Genomic DNA, 19069 nt, shown 5'->3' on the forward strand with positions numbered 1-19069 from the left:
AATATTAAATAATGCTTAGCTGATCAGTAGTTCATGAACATTCAAATATCAATACAATGGGGTCTAAACATTTTTTTAGACCAGTGAAAATTATTTTATTGTACATTTTTCATTACGATTGTTTTATTATATTTTATATTTATGTAATATATTTTATTTATTATTTACTGTATTTACATTTATCTCTATCTCTCTCTCTTTTAACAGATTTTAAATCAAGTTTAACATTTAAAATAAAAGATCGCAGATTTTCAGTACTTTTGTGCTCCATTTTATGTAATAAAATATGAAACAAAATGTCATGAAATTTCCCTCTACTGAACTGATAGGCACCATATTATATGCTAATGCTTGTTAAAGGAATAGCCCACCCAAAAAGGAAAATTGTCATTATTTAAACACCCTCGTGTTCCAAACCTGCATTTCTTTCGTCATCATTTTTTTATATATATATAAAGTGTAACCTTTTGATTTTAGCCAAATTTGTAATGCATCAACTGTATATCATGCAAGGAAAAAACGTATTCTCTATTATACAGCTAAGCAATTCTTGATTTAACATGTAAACCAGTGACGCTCTGAAGGAGGTGTCTGTTGAATGGCTGAATCATACAGTGAAGCTCTAAAGCCTCTGGCAGAAACGGGGTATTAGAATAAGAATAGCCCCTGACCAGTGGCAGGATTAAGAAACGGCCCTGCTTATTTGTGCAGGCCCAGATGTAATACCTAAGCTTACCGACTGCAGAGGAAAGCGAAAATGTGTTGTTGAATTTATTTAGTCTCTTTAATGGACAATAGATGGTGAGGGTAGGGGGGTTTAGAGGCCCCGGGTCTCTTTAATTAGGGCTGCCCTGAGGGGGGGCAGAGGCCTGCGGACAGAGCAATGAATGGGGAGGGAGGGGAAAGCGTCAACCTAGAGTTGTTGTTTGCTTAGGAACACTGGCTCAGACAGGTCCTGCAGGATTACCAAGCCAAATAAGAAAAATGAAATACTTGGGGGAAATACAAGCCAATAATATAATGATGTTGGCATATAACTTGATGCGATTTGGCAGTTGAATTGATCATTTATTAATTAAAAAGGTTAAAAATAAGCCATCCCAATAGCTTGCTCTTGAAAATGGATTCCGTATGCATTCATATATAGAATGAAAGGATGGGTGTATTGTATATATACATGTAGAAACTGGATTTTATAAATATATTGCATGCAATCAATGCTTGAAATCAACAAGCAGCAATTCTGCCCTGTTGCTCTTACTAGACTAGTAATTTTAGTCATGCAAGTCAAAGGTTTTTGTTAATATTGCCTGATTGTCTTGTTGAACCACCAATCTCTCCTTCTTTGTTTTTACTTGACGTTTAGGGGTAAAATTAGATCAGTGTCCGTCAAAAAAAACAATTATAAGCCAAAACGTATTAAAATTGCTCAAAAAGTAGCATAATTATAGTTGTTCACTTTATCATAATTGATCACTGTAGTCCAGTAACTTGTAAACAGTTCATTATTTCCCTCTCAATATAAGTGTCATAAAAGTGTCATGTTGCTGTTCCCCAGATCACTGTTTCCCTCAGCAAGCAAATATAGAGACGTATATGGCTGGCGAAAGATTCAAATAATTGTGATATCTTGTTGTTGTTGTTTTAGAGTTAACACAAATAACAAACTTTCTTTGTGCTGAAAGATGCCTCTAAACATGAGCACCTGCTCTGACTTTGATTTTGCACTTCTAGCATTGCTTGCAATGCACCTTGGATTGACTTTACACTGTAATGCAAGTCGACAATGACACTTTAAAGCCTGATATCTGTCTCAGCTTAGAGATCTTCCTCTAAGGAGTGTGTGCTCCTGCGACACTGAGATGTGTATGCTTTGTAAAGCCTGTCTCTGTCTCCATACGTTAACATGCACACATACACACAGATGCAGACCGAGCACAGAAACATGGAATGGACGAGTTCATCTCCGCTAACCCCTGCAATTTTGACCACTCTTCGCTGTTTGAGATGGTTCAGCGGTTGACACTGGACCACAGACTCAACGATTCGTACTCCTGCTTGGTAACTGAGCTATCAATTCAGTTTTATTCAGTTAGAGCTATTTGTGTTATCACGTATTACTCTTTTTACACTACTAACCTCCCCCCTTTTGGGTCTGGTTGTGTGCCTCAGGGTTGGTTCAGTCCGGGACAGGTGTTCGTGTTAGATGAGTACTGCGCCAGGTACGGGGTGCGGGGGTGTCACAGGCACCTGTGTTACCTGAGTGACCTGCTGGAGAGGGCAGAGAAAGGCTCCATGATTGACCCCACGCTGCTCCACTACAGCTTTGCCTTCTGCGCCTCTCACGTGCACGGCAACAGGTAGCGCCGGTCTCACACTCTTTATCTATTTCTCACTCCTTTCTTAACACCCACTTCATTTCATTCTCATTTGGAGCCACGTTAATTCAACCATTTATCTCTCATGTTCTCTCTCTGTCATTCATCCTACTGTCACCTGAAGTTCTGTCTATTCTCTCCATCCTAAAATCACTCCATCGCTCTTCACCGTCCTGCCCTTTTATCTGTCTGTACATCCACTGTCCACACATGGGCAGAAACAGAGGTAACTTAAGACCAAGAGCGTAAACTGTTTTTTTTTTTATTTTATTTTTATATTGGCTGCCAAAGTGTTTTATAGAAACCCCATCTCTTCTCGTCATAGCTTTGTGGTTGGTCACAGGAAATAATGCTTCTCTCCCAGAATCCCACTGTAGTTTCAATGCTTTTACAAAAAAAGCTCAAGTTGCCTCATTACCTGGTTCACAGGAGTCCTCAAAACTATCCTTCTAACAAGATTTCATTGTGTGGTTTTTCTGTATTATTTCAATTATTTTTTATTTGAGATACAAATATATTTGCAATATATAAAACAAATATATAGTTTCATATTTAAAAATGTTAAACATAATTATTACATATTTAATTATGTGATTTATTTAACAAAAAAATCTATAATATATATATATATATATATATATATATATATATATATATACACACACACACACACACACACACACACATTTTAGCTAGTTACCATTTTTATATTTTGTGCATTTATTTTTATTATTATTTGCATGCATGATTCATGTTATTTCTCTTCTTCTTTTATTTCTCATGTACCCACACACCATCTTCTGATAACCTTTGTGAACGTGCACCTTTGTCAATGTCTGTGTGTGTGTGTGTGTGTGATATGAAGCCAAAGAGTGATTGAGTTACTAAAATGGCCCGTGTCAGAGACCGAGCTGCTTAGTTCTCTGTTTCCCTCCCCCCCTGAGCCCTTGACCCCCTCTAAGAAAGAGAACAAAATCATGGAGGTCTGGAGAAAAAGGGAGTCTAAGTCGCAGGTGCTCTCAGGCTCCAAAAGGTGAGAATGTAAATGCAATCCACTCTTTTGGGTGTGGATTAGCGTTAAGCCCCACCCTCAACATATGACACTGGGGGATGGAAGTGAGGGAAGGGGGCAAATAAGTTTTTTCTTCTTTCTTCTGTGTGTGTGCCATTTTATTTGTATTCTTTATTTGTGAAAGTACAAAGTAGCAGCTTAATATTCAATCTATATATATATATATACATGTGTGTGTGTGTATATATTTGTATATATATATATATATATATATATATATATATTGTGTGTGTGTGTGTGTGTGTAATAGGTATATATATATTTATACCTATTGTTGTATTATTTTATATATTATTTTATCAAATTTCAGAATTGTATATATCGAATAGAATGTATATACAGAATACACACACACACATATAGACAATTTCAGAATTGTTTTAATATTTATTGACTTTCTATAAATTATTTTCTAAGAAGAACGATTGGTCTCAGACTTTTGGACACCACCGTATGTGTGAATTTGTAACTGTCTGAGGGAGAGAGAGAAAAGTAAGGGCGAGGCTGGGAAACAGAATGTGATAGACATGTGTCGAACCAGTGAGATACATGCAGGGTAAAGAGAGAGAGATGGGGGACACTATGGATAGTGCCTTAAGGTCATGGCTGACAGGATGACAGGTCTCTCCATCTCTCTTTCCAAACTGTCCAAGGCCTCACTCCAGCCTGTCTGCTTGTGCCAAAACCTCACGTCCAGCCAACCACACTCTTTATAACTGACATGACCCACAACCTGAACCTCTTGGCATTGAGTTCCTATTCTGATATATATTTGAAGCCAAATAATCTACAAGTGTTACAGATGGGGATTATGGATCTCTAATGTTGTTTGACAAGATACTACTGCACCATTATCATATATCATTATCTGGATAACCATATTAGTCTCATAGCACACTATTATGAATATGCATGTCGTGTTTTTAGAAGGATGTGAAATGGCATAAATGCTCTTGTTCAATTGCTTATCACGACACCTTAAAAGTACAGTAATTGTAATACCATGGCATTTTAGATATCTTGATATTGAATGATTGACATAATCTATCACAGTAGTCTTAAGTGCTTAAAAGAATATCAGGATATTACCATGGATGGTACATGTGCAATAATAATAATACCATGGTCCAATGTTCAAAAAACATGTTAATAAATTTTTTTTTTTGATAGAAGGATTTTTTTGTTGTTTTGTTTTTGTAGTTTTGTGTTTTCTTTATTATTATTTTTAGTTCATATTTGTGTTTTTGTATTTTTGTGTTGTTGTTTGAAGTTTTTTTGTGTTTGTAGTATTGTTTTGATTTGTGGTTTTGTGTTTTGTTTTTCTGGTTGTATTTTGTGTTTTGTTTTTTTGTGTCGTGGTTTTGTATTTTGTTTAGTTTTTTTTTAGTTTTTTTTTTTAGGTTTCTGTGTTTGACACAGAGAGAAGGTTTTTTTTTTCCCTGCTGGTCCGTCTTTTATCAATCAGTTTTGTTGTGACACCCAGCTAGAACAGAAACACACTCACAGCCGACGTATGTCACCTGCACGCAGTTAAACACACACACACACACACACGCTCATGCAGAATGTTACCAAAGGGCCCGGCTCCTTATCGTTTGTGACATGGTAGACGGAAGGAGGGCTGTGAGCAGAGTGTATGTGACAGTGGAGGCGCGGGTCGCAGTGACAGCGGTTTGAGGAGCAGGAGACATGACACACTCCTCATCAGTCCACTCCCCATGTCAGCCCAGCGCACTCTGAAGGACAGCGGGGGAAAAGCAAGAGGGTGGGGGGCAGGGATTTCAGAGGGGACCACCATGGCTGTCACACCAGACGGGGTCCATCGCTCTGTGGGGGTGGGGGGGTGATCGGTGACCGGGTCACCTCTTCTTGTTCTCAAAAATACCTTTAAAAGCTTCCGTTGTCGTATACGTCAGCTAGATGTGAGAGACAGTGAGAGGTGTACATGTCTCGTATGATTCTCAAATCTAGAGATCAATTGCATGAACATCAGCGTGGTATAATAAGTGTTTTCATTTCAGTTTTTGAAAACATAAGTGATGATTGGCTAATAAGTTTAGGAGTGGCACTGACGTATCAGGTGAACTGTTTCCCACAGTCTCTCTCTCTCTCTCTCTCTCTCTCTCTCTCTCTCTCTCTCTCTCTCTCTCTCTCTCTCTCTCTCTCTGTCTGTTATAGAGTCACAATAAGAAACCTGTGTGTGTGTATGTGGTGAGAGGTTGAAGACCTGAGGTAATCCTCGCCAATGTCTTTGTATTGCGGAGGACTCTTTATATGACCATAGACATGACAGGGAGGGGGACTGAGTTTAGGCCCTTCCAAAAAGCCTTGCCTGAGGAGGGGATGACACACACAGATACACATTTAGGCATACACACTATGGATTGCACCCACTGACAGCATCGTTTATTTGCACACACTACAGTACATTGTTTAAGTATCTGGTTTTTAATGCAAGGTAGTTTTGCACATCTTACAGTCCGATTCTGGGCAGTGATCACTAAAAAATACACCCAAATGTCTGTTAATATGTATTATTATTTGTTTTGCTAGTTTTCTGTGGACAATAATAATTGCACTATTCAAATAGCACTATGACTTAATTTACATACACATGGCACAGTGCTATTTCAGTCATAGTAGATAGTATATGTTTAAACTAGATGGTTGGTGTTTGGTGAATAAGGTTTTTGCTCTCAAGTGCATGCACAAGTGAAATGACTTGGACAAATGAACATGTATGCACATGCAAATGCACCCAAATAAAAAGCTGGGGCTTGTTCAGAAGTTAAAAATAGTCTTATTTTCTCTCTGTTTTTTTTTATTTTTTATTAAATATTATTTCTGTAGTAATCTGTGTGGTTAATGTGCAGCTTGTCTGAATCTCTCACTAACACATCTCTTCTGAACAGCACGGCAGCCATAAATGGAAAATTATTTATAGTGCTAGTACAATATTCATGTGTCTGGCCTGTTCGTGACCTCTTCATGAGACCCAGTGTTAGTTTCTGTGACCCTTGTTACCTTAATGAGAGAAGCAGTGGCATTCATTTCTGCTCTTGTGTGTGTGTGTGTGTGTGTGTGTGTGTGTTTTGCCTCAGGCCTGATGGAATCGGTACTGTCTCAGTAGAAGAGAAGGAACATTTCGAGGAGATCAAAGAACGACTGCGCGTGCTGCTGGAAAACCAGATCACACACTTCAGGTACATTACTGTCAGTCTACACAGCATCACAAAATACCACCTTATTAACAGCTAGAGATAATAATGGAATATGTGGTGTGTGTGTGTATATGTATATATATGTGAAAATTAAACGCATATATAGGTCTATATATAAACCTATATATGCGTTTAATTTTCACAATAGTGTGAAACTGCTAAATACATAAATGTTCATGTAATGTAAATGTGAAACTGGTTGTGTGAGGACTGGATATCTTTATCTTGAATTAGAATATTGTGAAAAGGTTTTCATAAGCTGTAAGTAATCATCAAAAATATAACAAATAAAGGCTTGAAATATCTCACTTTGCATGTAATGAGTCTATAATATATTAGTTTCAACTTTTAAGTTGAATTACTGGAATAAACTTTTGCACGGTATTCAAATTTTTTTCAAAAGTTTCACCTGTATTTACTAAGAGTGGCCCATCACATGTATGAAACTGGATATTCTTATTTATTTCAAACAAATTTAAAATGGGAATATGTAATGTCTTATTTCTCAATGGTTCAAAGCGGTTTTAAAACTGTCTGTTCAATTTTCTATCTGAAGGTATTGCTTTCCATTTGGACGCCCAGAAGGAGCCTTAAAAGCCACGTTGTCTCTGCTTGAGAGGGTGTGGTGCCATTTTTAATCTTCCGCTCCGTTTTACACCAAATAACTGAAAAATGTTGTAATTTTTTTATATGTATGTATTGAAAAAGAGTACAACGCGAAGTAAAAACAGATCTAGAAGCAAAAGCATATACAATTGATTGGTGATATGTTTTTGCAGGTCTTAATGAAGGACATTGTGACACCCGTGCCTCAGGACGAGGTGAAGGCCGTGATCCGTAAATGTCTGGAGCAGGCAGCTTTAGTGAACTACCAGCGTCTCTCAGAATATGCCAAGGTGGAAGGTAGGAAGCACATATTCCTGTTTAGCAGGGGTTTTTCTCCTCTCTTTAATAGTGTAGCACTTGACATTTTCCTCTCTTAGTAGCAGTGCTTAACAACAGTGATGCTCAACTAACCAGTGTTCCATGGAGGCAGAGATGAAATACCACCTTTTTTTTAATAATAGGAATCTTACAATGAAGCAGTAGTTAACTGTTGGTGTGTAATGGCTTTTTATGTTGTCTTATCTCTACCAGTTCTGTGTATTGTTGACAGAATGCTGGCGATACCACAACATAGATGGGCTTTAATTCTTCCGAGAAACATGAGATAACTCTATTATTATTATGTTGTTTATTTAATGTTTTTATGATTACACCCTGGCCTTTAGACCCATGCCTTGCTTTTTGAAGGTTTTAGGTTGTGTTGGTGCAGGTTTGTTTTAGAAGTATGTAAAAATGCATTCAATTCCCTCTCTCAAACCCCGGCCTCGGTGCCATATTGCTCTGCTCGATGGTTTCTCGCTGCCCTCTGTGGATGTTTGCCTCTATCCTGTGGTTTAGCTTTCAGGTCTAAAATTACTTTACAGCAAAAAAAAAAAAAAAAAAACACTTTTCCTTTCCAGCTCTTCATCACCTTTCCAGCTCCCCTGCTTCATATGTTGATTGCAGAATCACTGCCTTTTTACTAGTCTTTGTCTTTTTTCTCTTTCTTTCTTTCTTTCTCTCTTTCTGCTCCCTCCCTCCCCGCTTTTGCTCGTGTTTATTGGCTTTTCGTCTTATTTGGAGCCCTCTCTTGTTGAGCCAGTTTCGAGAAGCCAATATACAGTGCAAAGCTGGGATTGCCCACTCAAGCAACACACATCGTGTGTTGCAAGTGAGACTGTTTCTTTCATGGACATGGACAGCAAAACTGTGGCTCACACACAGGGGGTCTTTGATGCCAAATAATAGCCATGTTGATTGGACAAATGCTTTAATTTGGTCTGGAATTTAATTTTCTCGAATTATTGTACAGTGCCTGTCCATGTCGATGAAGAAATATGACTGGGCACTGCAGATACTGAAGGAGAAGCCCTTCGTATCTGTTAGCCAGATGATGTCTGTGTTGTTCCCTATTGACCTTTTGATTGCTGAACACTAAACTGAATGTGACTTTTGTACTAACCTGAACTGACCAATAGTTTGCAACACATCCCCAAAATAAAGTATTTTCCAGAGACCAAAGCTTTTAGATGGAGTAACTTACATGCTAGACTAATGGTAGACTAAACCAAAATGAATTGTTCACATTTTTTTCAAGCCAAAACTATTTGCAATGTGTCCAATGGAAAAATATACTGTCATAGGGTCATACTGGTCAAAAGTTTGGAATAATTACAATACATTTTTAATATTTTTGAAAGAAGTCTCTTGTGCTCACCAAGGATGCATTTATTTGTTAAAAAAAAAGAAAGAAAAAAAAAAGTAAAAACTGTAATATTGTGAAATTTAATACGAACTGTTTCTATTTTAATATATTTATATTTAATATATTTTTTCTTTCTGTTAAAGCTGGATTTTCAGCAGCCATAAATTGATCAAAAGTGACAGTAAAGTAATTTTTTATGTTACTAAAGATCTCTATTTCAGATAAATGCCGTATAAGAAAAAGAACCATGTAAAAAATGTACACCAATAATAATTGATAATAACTTGTGCACCAAATCAGCATATTACAATGATTTCTAATCATAGAAGGATCATGTGACACTGAAGAGTCATGATTCTGAAAATACATCACAGAAATACATTACATTTTAAAATATATTCAAAGTAGAAATGATATTCAAACAGAAAATAGTTATTTTAAATTGTAATGATATTTCACAATATTACTATTTTTACTGTATTTTTCATACAAAAATACAGCCGTAGTGAGCATAAGATTAAAAACATTTTAAAAAATCTTAATTATTCCAAACTTTTGGGTAGTCACATATTGTTACGATGTTTTGGACTCAATGTGAAGAAGCTTATAGAGATGCATTTTTATTTATCAAGACCTCATGCATACTGACCCACAGATCATATCAGATTGACTGATTTGAATAGTTGCTAGGCTTTTTATCAACCCTGCCAGGCAACTTTGCATGCAACTAGATTTGGTCAAAAGCCCCGTAGTGCACATGCAGCCGTTGTGCTTCTTTCTCTCTCTTTCTCCTCTGACCCCTTGCTCTTGCATGCCCCCCATCCTCTTTTATAGGGAAAAAGAGAGAAATGTATGAGCATCCTGTCTTCTGTTTGGCGTCACAAGTGATGGATTTAACCATTCGTGAGTACCCTGCTTATCTGGAGACACTCCATCACTTCCGCCACCCCTCCTTTTTTATTTTCTCATTTTTTTTTCTTTCTTTTTTTTCATTCTCGAGCACTTTTCACAAACAGTTGTTCCCTCACGCCCTGACCGGCACCATCCTCTTTTCTTGCTTGCAGTCTGCTTGCCTTTTTCTTTAAGTGTTTGGCTTGAATCTTAGGTTGAGTGATTCTGCCACAGGTCTCGCTGTCACTTTGATCAGACCACCCTGTCCAGCTGAGTCAGTGTGGCAGCCTTTCTTTCCGTTTTCTGCTTATTCTTTCTGTTTGTGACTTGAATGCATTTTTACTTTGCTTTTGTGTAAGTCACTCCTCCCCACCTTTGTACGTTTACAGTACTGGTCAGGTACAAGGTGAAGATAAATCATTCAAATCATCTCCAAAACCAGGAACAAAACAGGGATTCTGACGCAGCTTCATCGCGTTTCTAATCATGTTTTCGACCACGAGTTCTGTATGTTTTTGTCTGTTATCCACTCAAGCAGATTATCACTGTGGGTCTTCACTGTTTTTCTGTTTGTGATTTGTGTTATTATTTCTGTTTTGGGTCAAACTTGGTTTAAGACATGTTTCAGGTGCAGGATTGTAAAAGCAGGGGTGTAAAGTATTTGGATAATTGTACTATATTATTATACAGAAATTTCCATTTTATTGAACTACTAATAAAGAATGTACTCATACTTTGAAATGGTAAAAAGTAGAAAGTACATATTGCATAGGTCATGGTTTAAATGTTTCCTCTTAAAAAAACAGAATACACTGCTGTTCAAAAGTTGCGTGCCTTTTAATAATAATAATAATAATAAAATATTCAAATAATGGTTTTCTATTTTATATATGCTTTAAAATGTAATTTATTCTTGTGATGGTAAAGCTGAATTTTCATCAGCCATTACTCCAGATTTCAGTGTCACATGATCCTTCAGAAACCATTCTGATTTGCTGCTCAAGTAACATTTCTTAATTATCAATGTTGAAAACTTCATATTTCTTTGTGGAAAACCTTATGCATTTTTTCGATGATTATTTTAATAGAAATGTCAAAAGAACAGCATCTATTTTAAAAATAATATTGTAACACTGAAAAAAAAGTATGTACTGTGACTTTTGAATATTTAACGCATTTTTCTAAAAAAAAAAAAAAAAAAAAAAAACTTACTAAACCTAAACTTTTAAATGGTAATTTATATTTTATGTCCATCATACCAAGCTAACAAACTAATGAAATCATTTTAACTTTAATAGCCAACAGAATTCATTTTTTATGTGGTTACTCTGAAGAGATGTCTCAACAGTCACCACAGAATAGCATTTCAAAGCAAGCAGTATTAAAAACTATACAATTAGTTAATGCCAAAGTTTAACATTAAAGTTAAATGTGGAAAACTTTCTTTGTTTTCTCAAGTATGTTTTACATTTAGTAACAGTTAACAGCATTGAGTTTTGAACCCAAATATAATTTCTCTGTACTTTTACACCCCTGTTGAAATGGTTTGTTTCCCAGCGTAACGCAAACACTCTTGTAGAACTTCTTTCATGCAATCCCTCGTGGAATGACAGTGAGCTACAGGTTTTTCGGGGTTAGACAGTCCTATTCTTAAATGCCTCTTTCTTTTCCCCTCTTTCCTTCTCCCTCTATACTTCCCCGTCTGATCTCACATCTGAAAATAAAAGCTGACCCCTTCTTCCTTCTCTCTTTCCCTTTCTTTCTCTCTTATCCCCTCCCTCTTCCTTTTCTCTCTTTCTTTCTTTTTAGTAGAGAAATCTCAGAAGGATCAGAAGGATCCAGGTGACATCTTTTGTCTGACTTACTATTAAACCCATTTTTAAAACAGCCCCCTCCCCCCCCCCCCCTTCCCCAGTTCAAAACATAACCAACTTACAGCATTCGCATGGCAAAATTTTCCAACATTAAGATAACCACGGGAATGTTGTGACAAGGTTATGCCAATGTCTCCTTCAGTCTATACATTGCATCCATAAATAAAGATGCATTTTCCATGAGCTGGTAAGAGCTGTATGTATGCTTTACCAGTCTATGGAACACGCAGAGCGAGTATTCCTTTAATTATTACTTAAACTTCCAACAAATAATATAAAGCAGATTATTATTTGCCTGTATTATTTATGATTAAAGTGATACTCTTTCTGCACCAAGTGCGTGATAATGAAAACCCAGTAACACTTTTACTGTAAGATTCAATCCTTTAACATTAGCTAATGCATTAGATATCACATACTAACAATGAATAACATTTTTACAGCATTTGTTAGATTACTAATATTTTTACTATATATATTATACAATATATTTTTAATATTATATTAAAAATATATTGCATATAAATATATACTACAATACACTCTATTGTGTGTGCGTGTGTGTGTGTGTGTGTGTGTGTGTACATATATGTTAATTGCTTGATTTATAAACAATTGCATTAACTAATATTAAAAAAATGTAACTTAGTGTAAAGTGTTACAGAAAAATCTCTAATGTGTCAAATAGCAATACTGATGCGCTGTTAATGATTTTTCAGTTCACATCATATTGCATATTGCACATCATATTTTTCATTGGAGTGAATATATGGTGACATGACAGTCATTGTGTGTTGGTTTCCAAAACCTTTACAAAAATATCAGAAAAACAAGTATATTCAATCTACAAACTACAGTATATGTTATGTATTGGTTTAGAAACCAGTCATTTCTAAAATGTCTTGAATTAGGAAGATCAGGTATTTCAAATGGTCTAAACCAAGATTATTCTTTGGATGTTTTTCAAACATAATAATAATCCAAATGTCAAAATGCTAATGCATTCTGTTTGTTGCTATTGAAGTACCTGATGTTGCACTATTGCATGACATTTCATCCCTGCATGGACAGTACACCTTTAAAAGGCCACAAAAATGTAATAATATTTTTTTTTTTAAGTCTTCAGTCTTATTGAGGGAGATGAAGATGATTGAGATACAATTATAAGAAAGGTCATAGGGTTAATTCACAATCAGGGGTGTGTGCTTTGTGTTTAGTGATGAAAGCACTGTTGACTGAGAGGGGGGTGTGACTCTTCAAAATGATGTTAATTGTTTTGACATTCATCACACAGCAAATGACTTTGCTTCCTAGTTTGTCTGTCTTTGTGTTCCTCCATCAAAGTGCCGCACATCATATAATGACATGGTCAAAGATCTCAAAAATTGACAGAGCACAAACAAATCTTTGTTCAAAATCAACAGCAGATAGACAAACAAAAATCACTCGGGTTGTCTAAAAAAAAATAATCTCCCTCTCAGCCAATATTGAAACGTTATGAGTTACAAAAACATGTGAGTGATTCTATATTTGGAGATACATTTGGCATTTCAAAATATTAACAGAAATACTTTCCAGTATCTTATTGAAAACATATTAAATTTGAATAATTCAGTGCTTGCCAAACAGGTTACTTTTTCTTTTTTTTTCTTTTAATGAAAAAGTACTTTCTTTACAGTATTGTTTGTCAACTCTGCTGCCACAGACAAATTAGGCAATGTGTTAAAATAACATTGATAACAGAATTGACAATTTTACACTTTTTAGCCAAAAACTCCACTTGCTAGCATACATGCTAAGAACACATGGCACTAATGAAATCGTGATTGAAAGACTTTTAAACAACCTACTGTGTGATCAGTGATACATTCTGTTTTCCTTTTGAAATTGTGGTAACAATTTTGACGTTTTACAAAATAACTCTTGGTGTAAGAACTTTTTAGATTAAAATATTTTCTCAGGGAAGCGCTTCAGATCTTATCAGTGAGAGAAAGGGACATCATTTCCTGTATCTTACATAGTTGTGGGAGATAATTACACAAATTGTAAAGGCAAAGTATGGTACGGTAACAGAATTGACGCAAGATGTATGTACGCATTTTTATAAGATAAAAAGTTATTTTTAAACATTTTTATGTTGAGGAATAAGTAAAAACTACTAATTGGGGATTTTATAAATAAAATAAATGAAATATTACCAAAAGCAAAGTAAAATCAAATATTTTGGTTACACAATGATACATGATGGAAACATTATTTGGACAACAAGAAATCATGATTTCCAGCTATATAAAATGATATTGTTATGACCTTTAACATCTTGTGATCCATTACAATGAATAACAAATTATTAAAATAATGAAAATTTAACCATTTGAAAAAAGCAGAACAAAATAGTGACTTTGGACACACACACACACACACACACACACACACACACACACACACACACACACACACACACACACACACACACACACACACACACACACACACACACACACACACACACACACACACACACACACACACACACACACACACACACACACACACACCCATGTATCCATAAACCATAGTCTCATAAATGTCTCTTTAATTTGCAATCCTATCCTTAACCAACAGTAATGAACCGTTTTCCTCGCATTTTGCATTTTCATCATGTTAAAGACCCATGAACATACAGTATGTCTGTTTTCACAACAGTCTGCTGTAAACGATATGATTTCTTTAATTTCACACTGTTATTTAAAATGAAAATAATGTTTAATTACTCCTGTCATTCTCCGTGTCATCGACTGGCAGATGAAATCTTTTAGTGGGTACATTTAAGTATGACATGTCTAAGAGAGAGGTGCTGCCCGCTTGTATTGACAGAGAGAGGTAGGAAATGAGACGACATAAATTCCTGCATGTGCTGAACGTTATGCATGATGACTATAACATATTTGTTGTCGTTTTTTACCCTTTCTTTTTCCTCAGTTCCTTGGTTTGACTCATTATATTTGCATTGCTCTTTATTGACTCATTATGGTTCGTGTCTACAGAGCTGAGTGTTGACAGAGTGTCAAGATTATGCCAAGTCGTTAACTAAGACAAGCGGAGCTGATATATGCAGAACCTAATTTGTGTTCATTAAGTCAGTTTTTTTTTTCCAGAGAGAACATTTATGAAATTCAAATGAAAAATTAGATGTAACCCATAACTTTACCCATCTCTTACTACCTCTGTCATTTTAATTGTCATCTAAAGTTTTTGCCTTCATAGCAAATATGCTTATAAAGTGACATTATTTAAAGACTTTAAATTAAATACAAAAAAAAAATTCTGCGATGGAAACATTACATATCAAGTTTAAAAAATCACATTGCTGTGAAATGCAGTGACTTTAGGCATCAGACAGGATGTTTTCCATGTGCGTGTTTGTCTGTATGTCCATATTAACTGTTGTACCTTTGTGCCTCAGAAAATGTAGGACGTTTAGTCACCCCTGCCAAAAAGCTTGAGGACACGCTCCGTCTGGCCGAGCTGGTCATAGAGGTGCTCCAGCAGAATGAGGAACATCATGCAGAGGTGAGTGCACCAGACATGACGTGTTAGATGCAATACGTGCCTAAATACACATGCATGAAAAGAAATACTTCAGGCACATATTTATATGTGAAAACAAACAACGCCGCTTGAATATTAAGAACTCAAAACTATAACAACTCTTAAAAATATTATCTCTAAAAACCTTCCTCAGTGACTGTTTAGGCAGCATTTTTCCACTAGAGCAGCCGCCATCCTCTTACATACAAAGGCAGAATATATGTATTTTGTGTCTTTAAATTATGTGCTCCGCAGGCTACACGCACAAGTACGGGAGGTCAGGCGGTACAGTATTTTGATTTTTTGATTTTTTTTTGCTGTCATCAGTGCCGTGCCCTGCTCTTGCATGCCAGCCTCATGATCTGGCCTTCACTGGAAGAGGCATTACATGGGCATAGCAAATCAGGACTTACTTAATTTCAGTTCAGTTCATTCAAATTTAGTTGATTGGGATTTGTTTGAGATTCAGATAGATAGATAGATAGATAGATAGATAGATAGATAGATAGATAGATAGATAGATAGATAGATAGATAGATAGATAGATAGATAGATAGATAGATAGATAGATAGATAGATAGATAGATAGATAGATAGATAGATAGATAGATAGATAGATAGATAGATAGATAGGTTGGATCTATTCATCTTCCGTTTGACTGAACTGAAATTACTGTCACATTGACTGAATACATTAAAATCATTGAAGTCAATGGACAAAATTAATACAGTTTTTCTTTGTATGTGAAATACATTGATCTTCATTTTGGTTTATTTTCAGTCTGTTATTCTAACAGGTTTATTTTATTTTATTTTATTTATTATTATTTTTTTTATTTTTTTTGCTTCTGATGCCAGGTTCACTAAACCATTAAAAGGAATAGTTCACCCAAAAGTCACTAAGAACACTTGTTTGTTTGTTTTCCAAACAATGAAAGTCATTGGGGTCCGATGTTTGTTGGAACCACACTGACTGTAATTATATGGACTTAAAACATTATTCATTTAAACATTATTCAAAATATCTGCCTACAGAAATGGCTACAGGTTTGGAACAGCGTAGTCATGATTTACTCAACAAAATTATTCATTTTTGGGTGAACTATGCCTTTAAGCACATAAAACCATTTCTTTAATAAACAAGTCCACTAAAATGCATGGAATTGTTTATGGTATTTTACAAAGTCCAGTCATATATCATGCACACTGAACTTGCATGTTCAAATGTACACACAAACAACATAATATGCATGCACAAAATAATGGAATAAATCTGGTAAACTGAATGGACTTCTTTTTTTCTTTTTTTAAAGCACAAGTTAGAATCTTTACCAAAAAGTCTTAAGCATAGGATTTTTTTTAATGTAATTATTAAACATTGTTTCTATTATTTATTTGCTTCTTTTTGATCAATATTTACCATCAGTCATTCTTAATGTGATCATATTTCCAATTGCATTTTAAAGCCCTTTAATGCTGAAGCATTTATGATAATGAAGTGCTCAAATACAAAGCAAAAAAAAAAAAAAAAAAAAAAAACTCACATAACTCTCACTGTTTTTCATTACTTGTTTGTTGGCTGGGAAACATTGGACAGGGTAAAGAGGTATGTAGACCCTATAGAGCCCCCCTCTATGTGCATGTCACAGCCCCTGCACCATGGATGGGGGGGATTTCCACCTTTCCCTCCCCCTCTCTGCCTGGACACCCCATCCTTCCCCTAGTCAGCTGTCCATATGGAGCGTTGAGCAAGTGGCTTGTGGTTCCACAAGCACGAGGGGGACAGTGCTTCACCTGTGGAAGCAGACCCCCCAAAAAAACTCAATGAAAATGACTGGTCTCATTTTCACCCTTGCACAACCCCAATTATCTCCAAACTCTCCTTTGTTTTGTGTCCTTCAGCTTGGTTTGGTCTGCTAGCTTCACTTACCAGCTCTAACTTCACATTAAACTGCACTTCTCTGGGTTTTTTGGGAGAAGTGTTGCAATAAAGCAAAACTGCTATACTGGTGTCAAGCATACTGGTATGAAAGGTTTGTTTGAGTGGTCAGTGACAACAGCATGCTTTTTTTTTTTTTTGGGGAAGCCATGATTTACATTAACTTTTCATTTGTCTAACATGCTTGGTGCATATCTGCAGGCCAGATGTGTTACACACAGCAGCACAGCTGGATTAGCAGCAGAGGAATCTCACATAATTAAACAATCGAACAGATAAATGATACGAACTACTGAGATCGTGCTGCTAATCACTGCTGCTGCTGCATGCTGGGAATTTTTCTGTTACAAGGGCATAAATTCCTGTGCATGGACTTGTGGGAACATTTACATCTGCAAAATAAGGATGTACTTTACATATAAAGTATGTGTATTAGACATTAACTATGATGAGCTGTGCTTTTTAGAAGCATGAGAGTTTCAATGCACGAGACAAGCTCATGACACTCCACAGACACAAAGGTGAAAAAATACATTTCTAGACAGTCTCAAAACTATTTGGGGTCTTTAAAGACCAGTGTGGATTTGATAACTTTTTATAGATCTGTGGACTGTCATGCTCTTAAGTATTATAGAAAAGGCTGATCTTCATTCTATGTCTTTATATTACATGACTGGTTTTATTTGTGCTTTTTTTCTGGCTCTTGTATTGCCTCTTTCTCTCACTGCAGGCATTTGCATGGTGGTCAGATCTGATGGTCGAACACGCCGAGACGTTTCTGTCTCTGTATGCTGTGGACATGGATGCGGCACTGGAGGTTCAGCCCCCAGACAGCTGGGACAGCTTCCCTCTCTTTCAGCTGCTCAATGACTTCCTGCGCATTGACTGTAAGTATTTTAAGGGGATATTTTCTGGACAGGTCTTTGTTATTTTTATGTCTTATTAAATGAATATTCTAGGTTAAATACAAAGTAATTTCTATTGAGAGCCTCTGGGCCCTATCTTGCACCCGACGCACAGCGGACTTTTCCCTCCACAGACGCACGTCGGTAAATTAGGGAATGAACTTGCGCTCGGGGGGCAGTTCAGCGAAAATAGGAGGCGTGTTCTGGCGCAAACGTTCCCTGGTGCCATTTTGCAGTTTGAGAAAACAATTCCGCCACAGACCAGGAAAAACCTAGTCTAAAGTCAGTGGCGCGTTATTCAGATGCTATTTTAAGGGCGCATGCTTGGCCATAATGTAGCGGGTGCACAACGCGCATACACTTTGCTTCTCTCATCGACACTGACGCAGCAGTTCATATTTTTGCAAACCATACATAATTAGAAGGACAAATATTACCACACGAGGGAAATCATTGTGGTGTCCATGAAGATAGGCATAAATCTATATCACACATTTACCCAAATTATTCAGGATAATTGTAGTAATGACGGATCAAACCTGTTTGATCAATAGTGGCAAGACACAGGTATTTAAGGACATCTGACAAAGTGGGTTGTTCGTAAAGAACCAGGAAACAAAGTTCTGAAGACTGCGAAATCACCTTTACCATCATGTAAGTTGCGTGCGCCTGGCAAATTCGCCGTTCTAATAGCAATCCGCCATGGAACAAGCACGCCTCCTCTTAAAGGGAATGTGAGATGACGCTCTGATTGGTTTATTGCACGTTACGCAATAACCACACCTATGAGTAATGTAGCTACTTCAGACCAACCCATTTTAGATTTGCGCCGGGCGCAAGAGTCATTTATCCTTATCCCGCCGAGATCCGCCCACAAAGTTACTTGCGTTTCGCATTTGATACTTGCG

The 19069-nt window shown here is 36.4% G+C and overlaps 1 protein-coding gene across 1 annotated transcript in view; it reads left to right on the plus strand.

The window, feature by feature from the left end:
• The window catches only part of cadpsa (Ca2+-dependent activator protein for secretion a), a 126976-nt gene that overhangs the window by 75077 nt on the left and 32830 nt on the right, over positions 1-19069 (plus strand). The window contains exons 13-21 of the mRNA XM_079596658.1: positions 1925-2061; positions 2173-2360; positions 3244-3411; positions 6552-6653; positions 7228-7291; positions 7451-7574; positions 11662-11694; positions 15193-15299; positions 17987-18143. Of these exons, the coding sequence (XP_079452784.1) occupies positions 1925-2061; positions 2173-2360; positions 3244-3411; positions 6552-6653; positions 7228-7291; positions 7451-7574; positions 11662-11694; positions 15193-15299; positions 17987-18143 (1080 nt within the window). The remainder of the gene's footprint in view (positions 1-1924; positions 2062-2172; positions 2361-3243; positions 3412-6551; positions 6654-7227; positions 7292-7450; positions 7575-11661; positions 11695-15192; positions 15300-17986; positions 18144-19069) is intronic.

The sequence above is a fragment of the Phoxinus phoxinus genome, assembly GCF_949152265.1.
Source record: "Phoxinus phoxinus genome assembly, chromosome: 22".
NCBI classification, from domain to species: Eukaryota; Metazoa; Chordata; class Actinopteri; order Cypriniformes; family Leuciscidae; genus Phoxinus; species Phoxinus phoxinus.